The sequence below is a fragment of the Gigantopelta aegis genome, chromosome 8 (assembly GCF_016097555.1).
Source record: "Gigantopelta aegis isolate Gae_Host chromosome 8, Gae_host_genome, whole genome shotgun sequence".
Lineage (NCBI taxonomy): Eukaryota > Metazoa > Mollusca > Gastropoda > Neomphalida > Peltospiridae > Gigantopelta > Gigantopelta aegis.
The window spans coordinates 28,156,074-28,182,477 of NC_054706.1; the positions used below are offsets into that span (position 1 = coordinate 28,156,074).

A 26,404-nucleotide genomic window follows, 5' to 3' on the forward strand; every position below is an offset into this window, starting at 1 on the left:
TCTGCGGCATCCTCTAACAAATCCTTGTTATCTTGTTGTGTCGTGTTTACACAACTGGTTTCCTTCCACGAATGACGTGTGTCTGCCGACTCCCTGCTGTTGAGCTCACGTGGGAAGCTGGGAATGTGAATCTCCTGCCTCTTTCCTGTAATCTTGAGACGATCGTCGGGCACGTACTTGCCGTGATAAAGCCCCGTCCTCTCCGCTGAATAATGTATGGACATCTCGGCCAGGTAATTGGGTAGTGAGGTAATGTCCACCGATCCATACTTGTTCCTCCACGAGCTGGAACACCTGGCCGACTGCGTCTTGCGGTTATTGAGTCTGCCCTTCGGCGCGGCAGACGTCGGGGCGCTGTAGTGACATCTCCAGAATTCGGCCTTCACTTGGTGTTTCTTGGGCTTGATGAACAGCTTGTTTACCTCCCGCCTCCACATGTCAATCTCAACAGCTCTCTCCGGCGTCATGTGGGCAACGGCGTTGGGCAGCCGCTGACAGGCATTCTCGCCGCTGCGGTTGAGCTGATGCAGCTCATTCCAGTGATGAAGTTTGGTGTGATAGACTAATGTCTTTTCATCCATATTTTAATTTTTTAATTTTTTTTTACAAGTTTCTTTTCTAGTATCCTTAGATTTTTGTCAAGAAGTATTATGTGTGTTTATACTGCTGATGAAGTTTGATATGATAAGCCATCTTTTCATTCATGTTTTAATACCATTAAAAAATATTGGTTCTGCAGAGGGTTTTTTTCTCTAATACATGTATCAGTTTTTTTGTCAAGTTTATTAATATTATATGTGATGAAATATAGTACACTGTATATCAAGTTGAAGGTCCACCTTTTTGGAGCATGGGGTAGCAGATTCTTTCAGCTTTCCTTTTTAGTATCCTTAATATTTTGTCAGTCGAGACTATAAATATTTGTACCAGTTAAAATATTTTTCACATGTCAAACTTTTCTCGTATATTGTACTTTTAATTTGTTCAAGCATTTTACTTCATTTGAATTAATTTTTTGCACATTGTAAATCCTCTTCTTTTTTCTTGTTTGAGTCTTGTTTTAAGTTCCTTTTAATTATTTTGAACTTCTTCACCACAATGCCACAACAAATTGAGTCACCATTTTCATGTTTTGTATTCTCTATTAGCTGTGATTTTTTATTTCACCAAGCACAATTCTAAGTTCACTTAGCATAATCCCTTGCACAGTAATTCCATGTTCACCTTGACGTTTAAGCTATCACTTCATTTTGTCAATAATACATGTTTTTTCCCCAAACCATATGGACATGTATTTCGCTCTCAAAGAAGTATCTTCACAATTCAGTGTTGACTTTGACAAATCATGCCGAACATCCAATCACCTGCAAAACACAAACAACAATCAATTTGCTTTGATCATCAGTGAGACCCGACTGCATGTTTCTGATACAGCTTACTGTTTATCTTGATTAATAACTTTTATGAGAAGAGCCGTTGACACGTTGGTCATTGTACGCCTGCCTCAATACGCCACGGTCTTGTTACTGGCCACTGTACGGACCCTCCCTGTAGTCAATGAGGCTGGTAGTACCTGGAAGCTGACATCGGCCAGTTAAGTAGCTTTACAATGGGAAATCAATATCACAATTGGTATGGGCTCAAAGTCATTTATTTGCAGTGCTTGCACGTTAAGTGTTCAATAATTTACCCATAAAATGAGTGTTACTGGAAAATGAAAAGAAAGAGATTTTCAGTTATGGTAGAATTTTTTTTTTTCTCACAATAAAGTGATTGATTGCTGTTGGGAAGACAAAAAGAAGAAGAAAGGAATGTTTGTTTAATGACTCCAGTAGTATTTTTTTTTTTTTTTACGAGTGGCCATTAGATACCAATGCCCTCAACAGATCTGTTAGGTTTTTGTTTATTTTCCTCCTATCCCATGCAGTGCCCGACAGCTGGTACCAAGTACATACGTCTATAAAAAACCCATGATGTATACTGTCCTGTCTTATAGGAAAATGAAAATAAAGATTTCTTACTGTCATTTGGTAGAAATATCATAAGTGGCACAGCAAGTTTAATCTCTCACAATCCAAACCATGTATTGAAATAGCCATATGTTAGAAACCCAATAGCCATACACTCTAGTTTTAAAATGTACTAAACAAGTATTCTTTCTTTTCAGTCCCCTACTGGTCCAGCTGGAGGGGACTATAGGTTTCATCTCTGTCCTTCTGTCTGTATGTATGTATGTATGTATGTCTGTCTGTCTGTCTGTCTGTCTGTCTGTCTGTCTGTCTGTCTATCTGTCCATTCATCTGTCTGTCCATCTATCCATCTGTCCCACATATAATTTTCCAAATGTTCTGTGTATTACTTTGTCATGTACAGTTACAGATCAAATTTGACTTTCATGGGGATTTACCCATTTTTGACAGAGTTGTGGCCCTTGAACTTAGGAGATATGAAAACAAATACCGGATTAAAAAACTTTGTGTAAAGCTTTCTCATGTTCTGTTACAAATAAAAATATTGTGATGAAATTTTCTTTATCATGTACTGACCGGCCTCAGTGGCATCATGGTTAGGCCGTCGGTCTACAGGCTGGTAGGTACTGTGTTCGGATCCCAGTCAAGGCATGGGATTTTTAATCCAGATACTGACTCCAAACCCTGAGTGAGTGCTCTGCAAGGCTCAATGGGTAGGTATAAACCACTTGCACTGACCAGTTATCCATAACTGGTTCAACAAAGGCCATGGTTTGTGCTATCCTTCCTGTGGGAAGCGCAAATAAAAGATCCCTTGCTACCTGTCATAAAAGAGTAACCTATGTGGCGACTGCAGGTTTCCTCTAAAAAAAACGGTGTCCGAATGACCATATGTTTGACATCCAATAGCCGATGATAAGATAAAAAATCAATGTGCTCTAGTGGTGTTGTTAAATAAAACAAACTTTACTTTATCATGTACTGTTACAGATCAAGTTTAACTTTCATAGCAATTTACCCATTTTTACACAATTATGGCCCTTGAATTTAGGAGATACAACAATTTGTTGGGCCCAGTAGGGGACATGTGTTGCTTTAATGGTGTTCTCAGAATGCTTGTTTTTCCTTGTTAGATTTCACCTTTTATGACAGAATTTGTAACACATCAGCACTTTTTTAAATTATTACAAATTCTGTCACTTCTTTAACCGAAAATGCTCAATCTATATGTGGTAAAAAACTTTGTTTTATTGATTTCATTGTCTAGAAAAAGTGAGACAGACAAAGCAGCATATTTAATTAATTAAATAACACATAATTATATACCTTACATGTACCTCTTCAAGAAACAGTTAATAAGTGTATTTACATACCTTACCTTCCAAGAAGCAATCACATAAAATAGTAACTGCATCCAGCTTTCAAGTACAGGTATATTATTTTAGAAAAACAGACTGGTATTTCGATTGTTCAGTCATGCATGATATTCCCAAATAAGTAAATGATAAAAATCTCTGATATGCCTCAGTTATATTTACAATATATTTTAGTCTTGCCTTGGAACATTTTGCCATTTATAATTTAAATGTTTTTACCCGTTATGAAAATGAATCTGATGTGAAATCGCAGTGAGAAACATCATGTATCTGGGCTCAGTTCTTCAAAGCATAATTATATTAACTCTGGGTTTGTCTGATATTTTCCTTTTAATTAACTCTGTATAAATACAAAATAAACTTTAGATATGATTATTTATTGATACCTGAGGTTGTCTAAATCAGCTTTTTGGCATTAATTATTATTGGTATTGATTCCGTTTTTGGTTTTGAAACTTTCTGCTAACAACTGGTGATGATATACAATAGAGTGGTTGTTTGTTTTTTTTTTTTTTTTTTTGTTTTGTTGACCATAGAGGTTAGTGAAAAAGGAATAGATTTAAATTAAGCCATTTTGAAATAAAACAAAACCTAAAATCTGTATGCAGATTTGACGAAAATACTTTGAACATTAAATAAATATTTTACATGTGAGAAACTTGAAGTTTTATCAATTCTTGCCACTTTGGTTTTTAACACATTTTAAAATTTTCATAACAAACAAAATGTACGAAAAATTATAAAATTGAAATTTTAAATTTTGTCTACAATGTAAATAATGTTTAAAAAGTCAGTTTACTATTTTTAACTCTAAAGTCCAAACCTGATGTCATGTTTTATAAAGACCAAACCTGATGTCATGTATTATAACTCATTTTGCTATGACAGACTTGACCAGTTGATAAAGTGGTCTAATCCTGATTATATCTTGAAGACTGCAGGTGTCTCTGACTGGTTGTGCTCACTAAATCACTCAGTCCTTATGTCTCAGTGCTTGCTCATAATCCCCCATATTATGAGGGCTTATTTATGACATGGAAGCATGCCATACACATTCTTTGAGTAAAAATTGACCGACTTATATCCTACGTTTTATAGATTTGTTTGTAGAAGAATATAGCTTAATGATGATGGTTTTACACAAAGAAGAACAAAAAATATGAAGTTAGCATTTAAAGAAATGTAGTGTTTTCTCTAGAAATTTGCATGGTAGACTAAACACTTTTGGGCCATTTTCACCATTTTCAAGGCACTTTTTTTTTTTTCATTAAAGACAAAAATTTAAGTGAAATAAAAATAAATGTTTTAATTAATGTGCTTGCTTTAATAAATGAATAACAGAATATATAACAGGGATATTTAATTAATTAATAATAAACAAATTTAGTTAAATTTTTTTAGGCAATTTTTGAGTTAATGATTGAAACAGGCTTGTTTAATCTTGGGTAGTATGGCCGTGATTAAGGCAAGACTACTGAGGGAACACACTGTATAATGATAATTACCCTATTGTTACTCATTTAATAACGCATAGGCATTGGAAGATGGCAGCAACTGGGGGCGGTGTGTGTGTGGGGGGGGGGGGGCACTTATTAAATGTGAATTCATATTGTGCACATTGTGGCCCCCAGTTTCAGAGTTGGGTGGGCCAGTGCTCCCTGCCCCCCCCACCCCCATATCTGATGTCTATGTAACAAGAAAAAGTCCTGAAGAAAGGAGTAGTGGTCTTAAAGTTATGACTTGCATCTAAGACATGACTTTGTATATTAAAATGTCACTAAAATGTCTTACATTTGTAACATATTTGTTTTAACATAAAAATTAACAATGTTAAAATAAAATTCCATAATCATCATTGCTTTATACCATTCAAATAATATTAAATTAGTTCATTTTGTATGAATTTTTTTTATTTTAAAATGTTTATTTGCATACATGTGTAGATCATGAAATAACATGATCATACATTTTCAATTTTATGAAACTGCAAATTATAAACAAAGAAAGGTTTTACAGAATTTTTTGACATACATGTGAAACATAGCTGGCAATTTAAATATATGTATATATACATGCATTTGTGCTCAAATATTTAATAATGATTCCTGTAGACACCTTAATGTGGGGGCCGGATATAAATCTACCTTTTCAATGGTCAAGCTTATGCATATAAGGTATTTAATGTGAAAATTTTCATTGATAAAAACTGTTTTGATGACAAGCTTACATTGACTGTATAGCATTGCATGAAGTTGACAAGTAGACAGAGTTATATTTTGCTCACCTTTCCATGACCTCTGATATTAAAACATTTGTTGTCTGTGTGACAAAAACACCTTTTTTAATATACAGGATTATCTCAATATGAATGTACAAATAATTCCATTTGTAGCAGTATATGCTTTGATTTCTTCCTGTTTTTGTATATAGTTTTGTTCGCAGTGTATTCAGTTTCATGGCTATATATTCATGATTATTTAAAGTGGATCTGGTATACTTATAGTAATTTTGTAATAAAATAAAATATATAGATACCTATAACTTAGGTAAAATTGTTAGACACAGGAGTCATTGAGAAATGTGCAGTATTATTGGTATACCAATATATTATGATTTGAATGCAGTGACAGATCCAGAAAATCCATTTGGGGGGGGGGAGGGGCAGTGACATGAGATGGAATGCCAAGGGTACTTTGGGGGAGGTTTGGAGGGATATTGTAAAAAAAAAAAAAAATTAATATATAGTAAAGTTATAACTATCGCAAAATTATGGGGGGCCCTCCCCTAGATTCTCCTCTGGAAGGGTACATAAAGCCTATTATGATTCACCCTATACTCAGTAATTTTTTAGACATCAAGTTTCTTGCAAGTCAGCAAACCCTAATCTCATAGATTCGACTGGTTTTCTTCCCTGTGTTCATAGATGTGAAAAAAGAAGGGCTTCACATTATTAACTAAGCTTTAGTACACTGAAGTGGTTGTTTGGCCTTGTGGGCTAAAGTGTTGTACTTGTTTACAGTGAATACATTCTGTCAGTAGTGGGTTCTGATCTCTGACCTGAATGCATAAAAAGTTAAAATTGCATTGTTTCACAGGTGTTGATTCTTGAAAGAAATAATTTACACATAGAACAATAGTGTGACATCACAGGTATGGATTAATCAAGGTTATCTAACATGGTAATTGTACAGAGATAAAAATCCTCTCAAGTTTTCTCAGAATTCCACATTTTAGTGCTACCTGAAAACTGTTTCTGAACTGTGCCTGGACCTCTTTTGGATATAGGCATGTTAATAAAGTAACAGTAATAAAAAGTTTACCATAATTAACTAACCCCTTACATTTGAATACCATGTAACATTTTTCCAGATAACAGTCGTTCTGATCCCTGATTGTGACAGTTGGTCTTGAAAACGAAAAAAAAAACCCACACAAGCTTCTCCCTTTTTTAACAACAAAGACAGGCTAACACTTACCTTGATATTCAAGTCAATGATTACTGATTGTAATAGGAAAAAAAAGATCCATTTCTACAGAGTAGGTTGATTCCTACGACCTCTGGCACAGTTATTGGACTCTGTGCCACAAACTTGGCTAAAATTTGTTCTTTGAATGTCATGAATGTTAATGAATTCTTCAAACACGTATCCACCTACATATAAAAGTACTTACACATTCACGTACATTAAGTTGTTGTGCATTGCACAATACATTTTTTCTTTGTTCAAAAGGCTTTTTCAACTACTGTTCCAAATACATGTATCCGTATACATAAATCATTGAGTTAATAGCACTACCCTTTGAAGTCACACATGTTTGTAACTCATTGTCATCAACACTTACGCACGGCCAGAGTTCTATGCTGCCATTCTTCAAGCCTCAATATGGCTGTGAAGTCGGGGACAAATGAATTTTGAAAGTTCCAGTTCCTGCCTTATAAAATATCTGTGTCAATGTGTAGAATGTGCCTCCTTTTTGGTCTCACGAGTTATTAAATGCATGTACGTCTATCCTCAATGAGGCTTTGCCGTAAATATTCCAACTAGAGTTATTAAATGTCTGTACTTTGTACGTACATCAAGGAATTGGCTTATCATTACCAAGCTGACATAAAGTTATTGGGAGAATTCATTCTACAGAGTTTATGGACAGTCATAAAGTAGCTTGATTTAATAAAAGTGGACGTCTGGTTTTGTTGCAGATCAAGATTTGTGGATATATTGGTTTTTACTTTTTTAACCAATCATAACCAAAATGCAGTGTATTTATATAGTGCATGCTGTAATATGGGATATTGTTGATAATCCTTAGCCTAATCCAAATCACTGTAATAATACATGTAGTTATATAATACACATGTAGTTATTATGTTTAAACCATTAACACGCTGGAATGAAAGAGTTTGGTGCAATTATAGTGTATTATGTTGTGCAAAAATGCAGACCTTGACTTGAAAAAAATAGAGGGGAGCAATTAACTGCTTCCCTAACTTAGATTATGACGGCCATTTAAGATATATTATCATATTGATACCAGATAAATTCACATGAGAGCTAAACATTATTCCCAATCTTAGGGGAGTAATGGGGAGCAGGCCTCAGTGGTGTTGTGGTTATTCCATCAGACATAAGGCTGGTAGGTACAGGGTTCACAGCCTGGTACCAGCTCCCACCCAGAGCGACTCAGTGGGTAGGTGGAAGACCACTACACCCTCTTCTCTCTCACTAACCACTAACAACTAACAACTAACAACTAACCCACTTTCCCGAACAGACAGCCCAGATAGCTGAGGTGTCTGCTTAGAGTTAGGGTTAAGAAAATCATACAGTAATGATAAGAGTTAATTAATTTTTTCTAAAGGTTAACTTAAAAAAACCAAATCTGCAAAAATTTTTGGTTATGGCGCCATACCCGTTTTACCCTCTGGCAGAAACTCTGGTATTACATGCATGTAATGGTACAGGTATTATCTTGCCGACAATGATTTCATACATTTTTACATTTTGCTCAGTGTTAACTTTCATGCTTACCTCCATTTCTCACAAATGATGAGCTCTAGATCAGCGGAACTTAGTTTATAGACTTTGTGTCTTTGAATGGTCGGCTCAACTTAGTTTATAGACTTTGTGTCTTTGAATGATCGGCTCAACTTAGTTTATAGACTTTGTGTCTTTGAATGGTCGGCTCAACTTAGTTTATAGACTTTGTGTCTTTGAATTATCGGCTCAACTTAGTTTATAGTTGTATCTTTGAATGGTCGGCTCAACTTAGTTTATAGTTGTATCTTTGAATGGTCGGCTCAATTTAGTTTATAGTTGTGTCTTTGAATGATCGGCTCAACTTAGTTTATAGACTTTGTGTCTTTGAATGGTCGGCTCAACTTAGTTTATAGACTTTGTGTCTTTGAATTATCGGCTCAACTTAGTTTATAGACACTGTGTCTTTGAATGATCGGCTCAACTTAGTTTATAGTTGTGTCTTTGAATGGTCGGCTCAACTTAGTTTATAGACTTTGTGTTTTTGAATGGTCGGCTCAACTTAGTTTATAGTTGTGTCTTTGAATGGTGTCTTTGAATGGTCGGCTCAACTTAGTTTATAGACTTTGTGTCTTTGAATGGTCGGCTCAACTTAGTTTATAGACTTTGTGTCTTTGAATTATCGGCTCAACTTAGTTTATAGTTGTGTCTTTGAATGGTCGGCTCAACTTAGTTTATAGTTGTGTCTTTGAATGGTCGGCTCAACTTAGTTTATAGTTGTGTCTTTGAATGGTCGGCTCAACTTAATTTATAGACTTTGTGTCTTTGAATGATCGGCTCACCTTAGTTTATAGTTGTATCTTTGAATGGTCGGCTCAACTTAGTTTATAGTTGTGTCTTTGAATGGTCGGCTCAACTTAGTTTATAGTTATGTCTTTGAATGGTCGGCTCAACTTAGTTTATAGTTGTGTCTTTGAATGGTTGGCTCAACTTAGTTTATAGTTGTATCTTTGAATGGTCGGCTCACCTTAGTTTATAGTCGTGTCTTTGAATGATCAGCTCAGTAAAAATGTAAGCATTATTATACAGTAAAACAGGACACCCACAGGATAAGTAAAAAGCTTGAAATGGCAATTTTGGCCTTAAGGACTGGAATGGAGTCCAAATATATTTTTTTGGTTTTGGCTGCCTGCTCTATTTGCGACTAATTTATTTCATATTTAGGCCTAATGCAAACAATTTTTAAGAAACATTCTGATAATTGTAAATTTAGTTATTATGCATTAACGTTTTAATTTTTTTTCTTTCTCTTCTAATTCAAATTGTAAATTTCAAAGCCTTATTACCCCACCAAACTCAGAGAATGTGCCCAAGACAGTCGTGCTTGAATCTTTATTGGATGTAAAGCACAAGTCGAATGGTTGATTGATTTGATTGATTGATTGTAAAAAGTTTGGTTTTAAGGAATATTCAGTTTAGAGAGATTCTGTACTGGGGGCGGGATGTAGCTCAGTGGTAAAGCGCTCACTTGATACGTGGCCGGTCTTGGGTCGATCCCTGTCGGTGGACCCATTGGGCTATTTCTCGTTCCAACCAGTGCTTTACAACTGATGTAACAGGCCATGGTATGTAATACCCTGTCTTATGGGATGGTGCATATAAAAGATCCCTTGCTGCTGATCGAAAAGAGTAGCCCACGAAGTAGCAACAGCAGCGGGTTTTCTCTCTCAATATCTGTGTGGCCCTTAACTATATGTGTGACGCCTTATAACTGTAAATAAAATGTGTTGAGTTGAGTGTGTGGTTAAATAAAGTATTTCCTTCCTGTTCTGTACTGATATTTAAAAAGGTACTACAAAAAACCCATCCAATTTCAAGAGAATTCCGGTTTACAGATGGTTTGGTTTTGAGTGGTTTCACTGTAGTCATTTTTAATTAAATTTACAAAAAAAATTAATATTACTTTTTCTTAAAAAGAATTGGATTAATCCTGAATATTACATCACAAATTATTATTTTTTATTTATTGAAAGAAAGAAATGTTTTATTTAATGACACACTCAACACATTTTATTTATGGTTATATGGTGTAAGAAATATGGTTAAGGACCACACAGATTTTGAGAGGAAACCTGCTGTCGCCACTACATGGGCTACTCTTTCCGATTAGCAGCAAGGGATCTTTTATTTGCGCTTCACACAGGCAGGATAGCACAAACCATGGCCTTTGTTGAACCAATTATGGATCACTGGTCGTTGCAAGTGGTTCACACCTACCCATTGAGCCTTGCGGAGCACTCACTCAGGGTTTGGAGCCGGTATCTGGATTAAAAATCCTATGCCTCGACTGGGATCCGAACCCAGTACCTACCAGCCTGTAGACCGATGGCCTAACCATGACGCCACCGAGGCCGGTTTTTTATTTATTGAACAAGTTTATGGTAGGCGAGACATTTATTTCTGCAGAATTCCATTTTATAATATTTTTACGAAATTTAAAACTATTTTGCTAAGTCATGAAAATAAACAATATTTACTGTATTTTGAATTGTAGAGCAGCCAGTACACCACGACTGGTATATCAAAAGCTGTGGTATGTGTTATTTTGTCTGGTAGGGTGCATATAAAAGATCCCTTGCTACTAATGGAAAAATGTAGCAGGTTTCCTTTCTGATATTAAAATGTCAAAATGACCATATGTTTGACATCCAATAGCCGATGATTGATAAATCAATGTGCTCTAGTCATGTTGTTAAACAAAAGAAACGTCTTTTTTTTAAATCATAGAGCAGGAGCTACAATAGGTTTTAAGTAATTTATTATTTCAGACAAGAATTCATCATTAGAAATGTTTACCAATTCAACATAAAGATTGATGAACATGCTGTTAATTATCCAATTAAGGTTCAAGTATGTCTGTCCTGTTTAACGTGTATTGACTTGTGCCAGAGGTCCCATTCACGGTAAATCAACAAAAAAGTATATTATGTATATGTAATCTGTTATTATGTGTTAATTGTAGTGACTGACTTCAGGCAGAAAAATCCATTTGAATATTTAACCGACACCCAGCATGAAAAGCGTTATTGAACAGAAAATGAGTATTTGATTACCATATTGATTAAAGTAAGGGACCGACACATGCTAATGACATATATATATTTTTCTTCATTCACTGTTTTATAGGTTTGTGTGGCAGTGGGCATATATGTGTGTCATAGGCATGCGTGCGTTATACTTTAGCATGCTCATATACCACGGAGGTTTCGAGCATGTCTGCCTCAGGGTTCAGTCTCTGGAAAGCCAGGGGCCCAATCCGGGGCAGACGTCACTGCTTTTCTGACAGTCACTTATGTTGCTAATGTGTCTCATCTCTCACCATGACTATTTGGTGTTTAACTAACCCCTACAATTCAGAAAACATTCACGGCAAGAAACAAACAGTGGAAAAAAAATTCTAATATAGTCCACAGCAAAAAAAAGTGCTGTGGAAAATGAAAAACTCCACAGGCAACCTCCACAGCATTGCTGATTGCTGTGGGCAGTTGCACGGTTGCCAACATGTTATTATTTCAACATTTCGTCAATAGTTTGTTTGTTTGTTTGTTTTATGTAACGACACCACTAGAGCACATTGATTAATTAATCATCGGCTAGTGGATGTCAAACATTTGGAAATTCTGACACATAGTCATCAGATGAAACCTGCTACATTTTTCCTGATGCAGCAAGGGATCTTTTATATGCACTTTCCCACAGACAGGAAAGCACATACATGTACCACGGCCTTTGACCAGTTGTGGTGCACTGGTTGGAACAAGGAATATTTTTATCAGTAGAATGGATCTACCATGGTTGTTCACTCCTACGATGCAAATACCTCAAATGTCTAAAGTGTAACATACATTGTAGTATATAAAATACCTTAAAAGAGATACAAATTATCATGGAGTTTAATTTATTAAATATATTTAAAGAAAATAATGGGATGTAAATCTAAACAAATATTACTTTAATTTACTTTTATTATTACACCACTTCATAACAACTTTAATATTTTTTAAGGCATGTAACACCAATAATTTATCCATCTTTTTAAAAAATATATTTTATTAATTTGCAAATTAATTTAAAAGAAAAAAAGGAAGAAAACATTTTTGGAAAAAAATGCTCGTGAATATTTAAAATATTTATAGGGTTTCAGACATTTGACAGTTAAGTCTACTATTATGATCATAATTTGTTATTTTTATCAATTAAATTTTTAAAAATAAAGTGTAAAACCTAGCTAGGTTTAACACTAATTTATTTTTCTTTAAAACCCCCCACAAAACCCCCCCCCCCCCAGAAGAAGTGTAAAGCAATAATAATAAAAAACAAAACCTTACCTTGATTTACAGATATTGATACATGTATCATGTATATGAAAGCCAGCTGTGACTGCCCTTCACCCTTTCTCTGATAACAGAAGCTTAGCTTGATTTCTCTCAGATTATTTCATGACAATAAGAAGATTATACTCACCTATTCTGAGATAATCCCCGCGTTCCTCAAGTCTGTGACACTTGTCCTTTCTTAGCAGACGCATTCATTGAGTGGCAGACGTGTTTACAGAGCGGCAGATACAGCCTCACTCTGAAGACAAATGAGCACTGAAATCATAGACTCAACAGTGAAGTCCTTAACCGGTTGCCAGAGTCAATGGGCGGATGACTTTCATACCGTTTAGCCATTAAGATCTCATTAATAATCAACATCATTGTTAGAAGAAAGAAAAGAAAAAAACATTTCCAGAATGATCAGTACGACAATCTGTTGCCAAGCAGATGTGGAATAAAATAAAAAAAGTTGTAGCAGACGATAAACCTATTTACATCAGACTGATAGTGATACTGAATCAAAGAAATTAATTGTATTATGACCAACCTCCTACATACAACCCTTAGTTCTGTTCCTTATGTATTATAGTTTAACAGAGCTATTTTAAATAGTTACATGGAATTTGTATTCAATCCTTTATCAGGAGTTGACGTTTAAATACATGCAATGTATTGCAATAGCAACAGTTCTTAAATAAGTATATTTGTGTGTGTTGTGTAACTGTCTAAAGTCCATTGTTATTTGGTTGGTGTTTATAAATAATGTATGTTGTTAATTAGCTGCTGAATAAACGCTGGTCACACCAAAGATAGTGCTATTGTAAAAGGTTTAAAGTGGTGATTAAACAATGATCACCTCGCTGCTTTTTTCTTTCAAAATAGAGAACTGACCGGTTCAATTTGTTCCTAACTTGTATCAATGCAATCTATTTCCTTTCAATCATTCTGCCAGTAAACCACACAGCATTTTTGTTGTCCAGACATTATTTTTTGTTCACTGGCTTTAAGTATGCATGTTGTGCAGTTACGTGAGAGAAAAACCTTGATTACTTAAGTGAACATAATTGAGAAATTATTATGGCTCGGGTTTCGCTGCAGTTGAAATATGTTTGATCAATTGGAGAGCTGTCAGTTCAAGCTAAATTGATTGGATTGCTGTTTAATGGTAGGGTATAGAAGCCGTTTGACTCACATTTATCACAGCCTTGTGTGTGGTCAAGGTTGTTTACTCTGTTTATACGCGTGCCTGTTGTGGACATTTCCTATAGTCATGCTGGTTTCTTGTTCAACCCGATCATGTGAATTATATTTTACAGAATTTTTGTAGAAGTTACATGCAGCTTTTTATTAGGGCTCACCCTGTATATATACATGTATACATGTATTGCCAAATTAGCCAATTGCTAATTTTTAAAAATTCAAAATGGCTACAAAATTTAAACTTTGGCTAATAGAATATTCCTCAGATTAATCACATTTTAATTATTTTGAAGGAAATACTCAAGATTTCAGACAAATTGGCTAAACCAAAATTTATTCTAATGTGAGCCCTGGTGTATACCCTAGTCTGATTCTCTCTCGCGTTCAGACGGATCCGGCTTCTCAAGATCTGTATTTCAGCACAGCACTACACCTTCAACGTCTATTGACTGTCAATCGTGGGGTTTTCTTGACAGGATGCAACCCAAAGCTGTGCACCCTAACAGCCTTAATGAGGCCACTTGCGTGGACATATCGATCGGACTTTTAAACTTTTAGATCTGCGTTCAAAATTTTATGTCGAAATTACTTCTTTTTTTACAAATATTATTAAATAGTCCGATCCTCTCTTCTTTCTCTTATTTAATTTTGGACTGTTCTTCTAAAATGCTCCAAATTATATAAATATTCGTCCGAGCAGTCAATTCTTTTTATTTTTGGCTTGTAACCTTTTTATTTTTTTATTTATTCTATTAACTTTTTTACTAATTGCTATTTTCAAAATTTTGCCCATTTTCAACCCCCCCCCCCCCTCTCCCCTCCCTCCATCCCGAGTCAGGCCACTGATCTTATCGGAGGTTGGACTCGGGATGGGCGTGTTTGAAACCCTAGTGGTATATGGGCACGTTAAACTAGTTATTATCATAAACATCATCACCTGGTGTATGTTAGTCGTTATAATGAGTTTCCATGTAGATGGAGAGTGTCAATCATGAACAGATGGAGAGAAGTCATAAGCATTGCATTGGGTAAACATGAGTCAATAAATGACCATGAGCTGTGAATGATGAGAGAATACCAATCTAGAAAACATTGGAAAAGTCTTGAGTCATGAACAGTGGGTGAGCTTGAATTTCACGAACAGTCGGTGAGCATGAGTTTCATGACCTGTGGAGTAAATACAAGTTTCATGTACAATGGGTGAGCTTGAGTTTCCTGAACAGTGGGTGAGCTTGGGTTTCATGATCTGTGGGTGAGCGTGAGGTTTGTGAACAGTGGATGAGTGAGTTTTATGAATAATGGGTGAACATGAGTTTCATGATCTGTGGGTGAGCGTGAGGTTCATGAACAGTTGGTGAGTGAGTTTTCATGAACAGTGGGTGAGTGAGTTTTGTGAGCAATAGGTGAACATGAGTTTCATGATCTGTGGGTGAGCATGAGGTCTGTGAACAGTGGGTGAATTAGTGTTATGAAGTGTATGGGCCAATTTCATATGTCTAGGTTATCGGTGGGTTTTGGAAACATATGGTTTAAACCTAGGTTAAACCCTGGGTCATGTTTACTGTGCATTTCACATGTCTGGTTTTCGGTAATCCTAGTTTAACACTGGGTTACAATTGTATTGCTTGTTTAAACCTGCCCTTGAGGTGGTTTTTCGCTGGGTTTGCTCAAAGTAACTTTTCTTCATGGATAATTTCGGCAGCAAAATCATGTTTTACATCAGTATTGCAGAGCCATGAAATGTGAATGTATTTTAGAGATCATTTGAAGCCATTACAGAAACAGTGGCGTAGCCGTGGGAGGGGGGCAGAGTGGGCCATGCCAGTGGCGTACTCAATATTGTTTATTTGGCTGCCAGGTGCTGCCCCCCCCCCCCCCCCCCCCCAATACAAAATCCTGCCTACGCCACTGTACAGAAACGAATACAGGGTGGGGGTAGGGGGGTTTGAACCCCCTCCCCCTTTAGACAAGATGCCCTTTTGCCTATTTTAGCACAACTGTATAATTAGATCCACCCCTTCACCATGTTAGTGGCGAATGAATAACAAAGCGCTTGAGATATATAGAGGATAATAAATGAGATACCAGTTATTATCAAAATTATGTCCCGAATCAAATCATTTTTAGTTGTCACGAGCTTTAGCGAGTGATAAATGAAAAGTATTTCACTCGGGACATACATTGATAATAACTGGTACTGAGTTTGCTATTCTGTTTATTACCCCAGCTATGTTTTCTCTAAACACCTTTATTTTAGGCGCACATGCACGTGCATGTAGGCTATAGAAACAATGTAAACCACTTTACACACTGTTCTGGGTATTGCTATAACTTTGCATTTTAATCACTTCACAGATAAAAATATAAATAATGATTTGCGTTAAAATGACATTTTGTTATAAATTTAATATTAAAACAGTTTTGAACGCAAACTCATTAAAGTACATGACGTCATTTTATTTGTTTGCCAAATCACGATGATGTTATATTTAGTACTGACAAAGTCATTGGTTTGTAAGCGTCAAATCATCCAGTAATATTGTACTGCATAATATTTCTCATAGACAAAATATGGAAAATATTTTCCCTGTTATAAGTGGTCACTGGGGGTAATAAATATAGTTATTTATTAAATTAGTGAAAATAAACATTTTCTTCATGGTGTATGAACTGCACGAAAACAGGAAGTACTAGTAATGAAAGTTTATCGGTTACCACCGGTATTAAAGCAATAAACGTCTATCATAGACTACAGTCTTATAATGACATACTTTCGTGTTTGTCTCATCTTAATAAAGAGGGAACAAGGCAGTACAGGCCTACAGTTTTGAAAATTTGACCATACGTTACATAGGTGTATCTCGGTGCCCTCAGACGTACGTGTCCCATCTTTTGTTTTTTAATATTATGTTAGAATTAAAGGGAAATGCCAATATCAAAACGTTTATTCATATTTGCATTATTACCAACAGCTATGTAGGGTTCTGTAAGCATTTTTGCATTATTACCAACAGCTGTGTAGGGTTCTGTAAGCATTTGACATGGATTATAACTAATATTGTGAGTAAAATGATGGAAATACATGGTGAAACATTTTCAGGCCAGCTAATTTTCCCAAATATGTCCATAATTTTTGACAGAATGTGAAGGTTTGCTCCACATTTGGGGGGTGGGGAGGGGAGGAGGTAGCTAATCCTCCATCTCGAATGTGAATGCTAATAATATACCGGTAACGAGTTTCAGCTACAAAGTGATGAAGTGTAAGCTATTCCTCACTTATATCCCTTTCCAAATCTGCGGGTAACCCATGTAAAAAGCATGGTTTTGTAAACACAGGTAAAACACACACATGTGAAATACACCACAGGCGTATGTCTTGGTCAGGTTTTTCAGCGTTTTACATAAACCAGTGTTAAACCTAGGTTTTGATATAACCTGGTGTTTTGAAACCCAGACATATGAAATCGGCCCTATGAGTTTCATGAACAGCTTGAGTTTCATGAAGTGGGTGAGTATGAGTTTTATAAACCAGTGGATTAATTTGAGTTTTATGAAAAATCGGTGAGTTTGACTTTCATGAAGTGGCTGTGCACGAGTTTCATGATCAGTGGGTGAGCATGACATTGATTAATAGTTTGTGCATGAGATGCATAAACTGTGGATGATCATGGGTTTTATGAAAAGTGGATGTCAGTTTCATAAACAGTAGGTGAGCATAGTCATGAAAAGTGTGTGTAAAAAAAAAAATCTCACAAAATCTCACACCAGAAGAAGGCCTGTTATGCAGCTGAATAAAATGGCAACTGAAATGGCAACTGGCCTCAGATTACAGTTATCTTCCCATTTGGTTGTCCAAAATCCGGAAGTTTCACCGCACAAGTAGTCTGCTGTTTGACTGTGATTATTTCATGGCAGACAGCTATGAAGTGGCAACTGTTTGACTGAAGTGACAGGGGATAGCATGTAGTTTGTAAACATGTGTAACTTCTTGACATTGAAGACTTGTTTGTGGTAATTCCGGCCCATGCAAAAGTAGTGCTTTTTGTGTAAAATGGGTGTACTCCGGCCTGGTTTAGAGGGTGTGTCTGTTTAAACCAATATGCTGGGAGAAAGAGCTGGACAACAGGGGTTGTCCTTTTCAGGGTATGTGTCCCCCATGCAGGCAAAGGTACATACAAAACTTCACGGGCCTGCTGATATTAATAAAAATGTTATAGCCACTAAGGCTATATAGAAACATATAGCGAAATTAATTGTGGTCTGAGGCCTGATATAGTTCACACATTACACCGGTTAAATGCTTGATTCTGATGAAAGTATTATAACCAGAGAGGTGAAATTACACAGACTGATTGTGCATACCACAAGGAATATGAAAACTAATTTATTTATTTTCTAAATATTTTATTAAATTAAAAAAACATTTTTTTTGAATTTATTAAAAATTAAAATTAAATTTTCAACTTTTAAATTTCAATATCCTCCAAAATAGCATAAAATGACCTCTGATGTTACTACAGGTTGTTGCAATATTTTTTAACAGTTTTGAGCTAATAATTTGGTAAAAAAGAGCAAAAGTTGGATTTTGTTAGTCAATATTGAGATTTTAATTTGTTTTACATATTGAATTTTAATGAGTTTCTCAATTATTGCAATTGGACAGAAGATCTAAATATAATGAATATATCACTACCAAATGTAATTAAACACTTTAAATAAATAGTATACAGTTTTTAACAAGATTAAGTACTCTAATAATACATTTCACCTACCGGGTACATTTATGTAAATTACACACTTCAGTCATTTTTCAAAAATGGTCTTTTATCCTTAGAAAATCTAATAGGCTAATATTCTATGCTGTCTGAATGTATTTATTGTGTTCAGTAATCAGATGCTGGTATACTTGTCAAGTTTATTGCAGAAAATGTGCCAAAAAGGTTAACATTTGGCTTGTAATACATATGGCAGAATAATCCATAATGCATATTCAGTGGTCATTACTACAAACATCCTTCCAATCAAGAAATACTACACTGAGGTATCCCAGACACTGGCACATGACTACACTTGTTAAAAGTTATCACTGGAAACTGAAAAATATGGTGCAAGTACCTCTTGGTAGGATTTATATCAGCATTTTGTGACAAAATCTTCATTTTCAAAGTTGTCGTCAACAAAAAACATATTATGGTGTATACCTAAGTAATATCTGTAGGGCATATTCATATTAATATGTATTTATATGGACTGTTTTGCCTTTTACAAAGTGGCTACATGTCTAATACAGTAAATGAAGTAGATTAAGTAAATACAGCAGGTCAAAATTGAATATGAGGCCTATCATGTCTAATTTTCCCTGAAATTAGTGTGTAAACATTTGTTGCAAATGGCCCCAATTTTGTGACTTTCACCATCCCTCTGACACATTTCTAATAATGTATCATGAATTCAGTCACCATATCTTTACTAAGCCTCCACTTATCATATCTAAAAAACAAAATTTTACAGTTTTAGATTTTTTTGTTTTTCAAAAATTTAAATTTAAGTTTAATATTTCATTAAAAATGAAGTAAAATCTAATGAGTGATTTTTTGTCCTTTAAATATTTCAAAATCTTTCCAAGACAACACTGTGCAGATAGAACATATGTAGAAGAAAAAATAGCTGCTCATTGTATGAAGAAATTCCAAAATTTGATAAAGTTATTACATTTTGAAGTTGGTGTCCCTCAAGTTTCCATTGCTAAAATTGGCCATGGCAAGGCACTGTGGTAGGTGTTTTAACACAGCCTCTATATACTCTCAGTTTAAAGGTGACATACCGATACTTACTGAGCATTGCTTTAATATGTATATCATTGGAATGCATTAGTGTGGGCCAGTTTTTAGGGGGAAAAATGGACTGAAAGGCCTCAGATTACAGTTATCTTCCCATTTGGTTGCCCAAAATCCGGAAGTTTCACAGCACAAGTAGTCTGCTGTTTGACTGTGATTATTTCAAGGCAGACAGCTATGAAGTGGCAACTGTTTGACTGAAGTGACAGGGGATAGCATGTAGTTTGTAAACATGTGTAACTTGTTGACATTGAATACTTGTTTGTGGTAATTCCGGCCCATGCAAAAGTAGTGCTTTTTGTGTAAAATGGGTGTACTCCGGCCTGGTTTAGAGGGTGTGTCTGTTTAAACCAATATGCTGGGAGAAAGAGCTGGACAACAGGGGTTGTCCTTTTCAGGGTATGTGTCCCCCATGCAGGCAAAGGTACATACAAAACTTCACTGGCCTGCTGATATTAATAAAAATGTTATAGCCACTAAGGCTATATAGAAACATATAGCGAAATTAATTGTGGTCTGAGGCCAACTGTTGAAATTAGAATAGAGATAACCATTTTGGATTTTTTCTGAATTGCCATTCATGTATATCAGTGATTTTACTGTAAGTTGCAAATCTTCCACTTTATTGGCTCTGCTAACACAGAGCCAATGAGAATAACTTTGTAACACTCAAAAACACCAGTAGGCCTATATATATGTCTTCAGATCAGAAAATATAATTTTACAAGACTCTAACTATTGCACCAATGTCGGGTTCATTAATATCTGTATCGTTTTGTTATCTACATTGATATGTTAATGTAATAAAAAAGTATGTCGTTTTATAAGAACCCTACAAATGTTTCGACATATGGTCTTTACATGGTACATGTATTACACAGATTTGTACAGTGGTGAATGTGTTTGATTGTTTTGATGTATTCAGCAACATGTTTGACTGGGGTCACCGAACCCACTGTGTGTTAACTCCTTGATAGTTTTCTTACTCAGTTAATTGAATTAAGTTTAGAAAGAGTCCGGCATTTTTCAGAATACATTCTTGTTGGTTAGGTTTTATTGGTGTATTTACATTTACTAACTAATAAAATATATTTTTACAAGAACAGATCTGAAGTGGAATAGAGGTGGGAAGAACTAGAGAAAATGTCTTTTGAAAATTGTTTAATATTTGTTTGTTAGACAGTTTCTCGGTCAATTCATTCATTTTAACTTATTTTCGTGCTTATATCCAATTAAGGTTCAAGCACACTGTCATGGGATGTTTGTCCAGGACAGTGGGTTAGTTGTTAGTGGTTAGTGTTTAGTGAAAGAGAAGAGGGGTGTATAGTGGTCTTACACCTACTCGTTGAGTCATTAAAACTCGCACTGGGTGGAAGCCGGTACTGGGCTGCGAACCCTGTACCTACCAGCTTTATGTCTGATAGCTTAACCACGATACCACTGAGATCGGTACTCTCAGTCAATGAGCTGAAATACCAACCAAACTGTGTTGTTAAACTGTTTTTTAAGAAGCCATTCAATAATTATATAAGTAATATAAATCAAAATCTGGCATTCTTTATACCAGTGAACCACGACTGGTACATCAAAGGCTGTGGTATGTGCTATCCTGTCTGTGGGATGGTGCATATAAAAGATCGCTTGCTGCTAATCGAAAAGTGTAATCCATGAAGTGGCGACATCACGTTACCTCTCTCAATATCTGTGTGGTCCTTAACCATATGTCCGACGCCATATAACCGTAAATAAAATGTGTTGAGTGTGTTGTTAAATAAAACATTTCCTTCCTTCCTCCTTCGTCATACCACCTTTCTCATTTGTAACACTAAGTCCTCTCTTCTGTCCTAACTCCCTCTTCCACTTTTTCTATCACTCTGATATAATTGGAGCAGGATTTAGCTCTGTCAGTTGAGTGCTCGCCTGAGGTGCTTGCATCGCAGGATCAAACCACCTCGGTGGATCCATTCAACTGATTAGTTTTTTTCGTCACAACCAGTGCACCACAACTGGTCATGATACATGTATGTGCTTTCCTGTGTGGGAAAGTGCATATAAAAGATCCCTTGTTGCATTAGGAAAAATGTAGTGGGTTTCGTCTGATGACTACGATTCAGAGTTACCAAATGTTTGACATCCAATAGCTGATGATTAATTAATCAGTGTGCTCTAGTGGTGTCGTTAAAGAAAACACACTTTAAAAAATAAAAAAGATTATGCAAATATTTGTTGTACATATACATGTAGTTAAATACTACTACACACATCTGTGTATTAATTAATACAGATTAAAGTAATGTTATGTAAACCCTGAGTATAAGTAGAAAAGCTGAAGTTGTTATATGTACTGCTGTAATGCAAATTTAATGTTCTATGATTAGCATTATTATGGTTACGTAGACTTATTTTGAAGTAAAATGTCAAAGCAGTATGAATCAGAATTGTTTTTAAACATTTCTAAGGTCGACAACAGTAACTTTCGCCCACTTGTTTTGGCTTCGTACACAATAAATATAACATACCTAATGGTAATTTTTTGATATGATATATTTGACAAAAGGTACTCTTTTATTTTCATCTTTTTAAACTTAAACTAAATATTTTGTCCAGAATTATGAAAAACAAAAACATACCAACCTTTAAACAGCATTGTCTGATCGTTATAGAATTTTAACAGGGGTCAATGTTAGTAGACCAGTTTTTATTTTAATGTGGTGAAGCATTGTAATAATACAGCTAAATTTGAATTTGGATGACGTCACTTTACATCTCCTTACAATAACAATTCACTGGGTACATGACGTTTCCATTTTCAGAATGCTGGAAAAATTCCAATGCAAAATTGCTGTTGAAATTTTTTTGTTCGAACACCTGGATGTGTTTGAAGAAAATTTTGTAATTAAAAAATTACGGATTTCAAGTGAAATTGCAGTGAGATATGTTATATTTATTGTGTACGAAGCCATAACAAGGGTGTGAAAAGTGACTGTCATCGACCTTAATGCTAGGTAACCAAATGATACAATATACCCATGAAGAATGGAGATGGAAGGGTCTACAAAGTAATTTTTATTGCCTTTTGGAATTGCTTTCATTTAGCTAATTTGGCAAACTTTCAAAATTGCTATCTGTTACGGGTTTTATGTCCCATCAGTAGAGAGCAGAATCTGATGTACAAATTTAAACTGGTTTTTGCTGGCATGCAATACATAATGCTATTTAATTTACACTTCAAAACACACAAAAATGTATAAACTCAAATGCTTAACAGTTTAAAGACAACTATTAACAATAATTACAACAAATACCTAACAACCAAACTGAAAGAATCGGGGAAAACTTCAACTACAAACACATGTGTAATTGATTATTACCTAACATATATTAAAAACGTAAATTTTAGACAAGCAATTACAAGATTAAGGATTTGTGCTCACAGACTAGAAATAGAAACGGAACGATATAGAAAAGTTGAGAGAAAAGATTGATAATGATAGTCTGTGTAATCGGGGTGTAGAGGATGAAATACATTTCTTGACAAAATGCCCCTCAAATTTAACCCTTAGGAATATATTATACACAAAAATAGAAATATACTGTCCAGATTTTACCAGCTTAACTGACTTGGAAATGGGGTTTTTTTTCCTTCCTTTAATGGATAAGTTTTATATTGGTATGTGAATTCACCATTTGTTCTAACATTAGTACATACATGTATGTATACCCCAACTCCATTTTCCATTAACACTTCAATCCTTTAATTAACAGCTTTTATATAAAAAATTTTTTTTTTTACAAATGATTTTCTTAATCTGTTTCATGAGATGAGGCAGTTTGTAATGTTACAGGTTTCTTTTTCAATAATTACATTGATCTGTAGATATTTTGAAAAGCTTTTGACAGTTAATTACAATTATGACAATTTGATGCCTACCCCAACTGAAGTTCCTTAATTGATGCACAATGAAAACACAGTACTGGTAACGTATCAGTGGTGCTTAACAAAATTCATTGATTGGTTTATGGATCAGTAATAAAAATGTCTGATCATATTTCAGCATTTAAGGGTCCAATTTAAGCAATTGCTGGATATGTTAGACAAGTGATTGCCCAATCAGGGAAAATAAACAGAGAAAATTGTTTAAGCGTGATCACTTGGGCAAGTTAGACTCGATTTTGAACCAGATATATTAAGTAATAAATATTATATTATTGTAATAAATGATAAAGGTTGTGTTTTTTGTTTGTTTTTTTCAGCTGGTTCGGTTCTATGGAGTCTTGTTTCCTGTCTTCCTGGTTGGGGTCTTGTTTCTGGCACTGCATGGATGTTTCCTGGCTTTTGCGACAGGTTCATTAACATTTCTTAATCTTCATAACCATTTGCAGATTTAAAAAAAAAAAAGGTATTCTAACTGGGTATGTGGCGGGATGTAGAACTGTGGTAAAGCGCTCGCTTGATGAGCGGTCGGACTAGGATTGATTCCCGTCAGTGGACCCATTGGGCTATTTCTCGTTCCAGCCAGTACTCCACATCTGGTTTAACAAAGTCCGTGGTGGTATGGTGCATAAAGAAGATCCCTTGCTGCTTATCGAAAAGAGTAGCCCATGAAGTGGCGACAGCGGGTTTCCTCTCTCAATATCTGTGTGGTTCTATAACCATATGTCTGCGGCCATATAACCGTAAATAAAATGTGTTGAGTGTGTCATTAAATAAAAGATTTCCTTCCTTCCTTGTAACTGGATACATCTACTAGATGTGTGCAACAGCAATGTGGGAAAAAACATCTAGTCTATTAACTTCTATATAATATATGTACATGTACATGTATGTATGGCCACAAATGCAACATACAGATTAATCAAACATGTTGCCTTGTACGACATTGTATTTCAGTTGTTTACAGGTACGTTCCAGGTAATGCTGGTTCTTTAGTACATTTCTAACCAGTGCACCACAACTGGTCAAAAACAAGAAAGAAACAAATTTTTATTTAACGACTCACTCAACACATTTTATTTACGGTTATATGGCATCAGATATATTGTTACGGATCACACAGATATTGAGAGAGGAAACCTGCTGTCATGACTACCCTTTTTCGATTAGCAGCATGGTATCTTTTTTATGCACCATCCCACAGACAGGGTAGTACATACCACGGCCTTTGATATACCAGTCATAGTGCACTGGCTGGAACGAGAAATAGCCCAATGGGCCCACCGACAGGGATCGATCCCAGACTGACCGTGCACCGAGCGAGTGCTTTACCACTGTGCTACTGGTCAAAGGTCATGGTATGTGCATTCCTGTCTGTGGGAAAGTGCATATAAAAGATCCCTTGCTGCATTAAGAAAAATGTAGTGGGTAGTCAGAATTACCAAATGTTTGACATCCAATAGCCGATGATTAATTAACTACTGTATATTTATTGTGTACGAAGCTAAAACAAGGGTGCGAAGAGTGACTGTCATCAACCTTTATACAGACCACTTCACCTAACCTCTTCCATAGTTCCAGCCAGGGCACCACGACTGGTATATCAAAGGCCGTAGTATGTGCTATCCTGTCTGTGGTATGGTACATATAAAAGATCCCTTGCTACTAATGGAAAAATGTTGAGACTATAAGCAAAAATTACCAAATGTTTGACATCCAATAGCCAATGATTAATTAATCAATGTGCTCTAGTGGTGTTGTATAAACAAAACAAACCTTACTTTTAAATTAGTAACTTGTGGTGGGTTGGGAGATATACTCTATATCCAAAACAAATGTGTTTGTTACACATGCTTAATAGTATGTATAAGTAAGAAATTAGCAATCACATGACAACCTTTATTAGCTTATAGGGCTACTACAAATTAGACAAAGATAGCAGTTTGAGTAACCTTCTTAATGCAGTAATGGTCGTTCTTTTGAAAAGGATACACAATAAATTTGTAGATAGCATTAAAACATTTTCCTAATAATGTTCAGATTGTTAGTCAAAATCATGTTTAATTGGCAGTAAATTCAGGTCAGCCATTTTTTATTTTAAAATACAATTATAATAAATTATATTTTCATTGTCACATAGACAGGATTCCTAGTGGTCTTTAAATTCCTTTAAAGTCTTTGAATTTGATAAAATGATTTTTAGGTCTTAGAAAGTGTTTGAATTGTAATAAAAGTCTTTAAAATTCTTTAAATTCTTGTATTGTGTTCATTCTTTCATTTTATTGTTAATTTTTTCTTCAATCATCGTCAATATTCTGACCTTCCTTCTGCTGGCGTAGCTACATCATAACACAATACTTTTATTTACAATGTTTAACCTGTCGTGATGCATGTAAAAAAAAAAAAATCTTGCCATGAAAAGCAACATAAACGAACTCAGGGCTCGAATTTAATGGCGGCACCGATGGCAATTGCCGTCGTTGAGATATAAATTGCGGTAGGTAGAGAACATCACCGATGGCACTTTTCTGCCGTCGTTAAAGCTCCTCAACAATGGTGAAATGTATACACCTGGTGTACATTATCTGCCAGTATTTAGCATTTGCACATTTAAAAGATGTCTACATATAACAAGATAGCCTTTCAGTCAGGTTTATTTGCTGCAAATGTCACTTTCAGGTTCAAAATTGCCATCGGTGGACTGTTTCACCCATGACAATTCTTTTAAAAAT

General features: G+C 35.3%; 1 protein-coding gene across 1 annotated transcript in view; it reads left to right on the plus strand.

The window, feature by feature from the left end:
- The window catches only part of LOC121378961 (GPI inositol-deacylase-like), an 81,734-nt gene that overhangs the window by 46,467 nt on the left and 8,863 nt on the right, over positions 1–26,404 (plus strand). Inside the window, exon 21 of the mRNA XM_041507372.1 lies at positions 23,993–24,083. Coding sequence (XP_041363306.1) covers positions 23,993–24,083 — 91 coding nt within the window. The remainder of the gene's footprint in view (positions 1–23,992; positions 24,084–26,404) is intronic.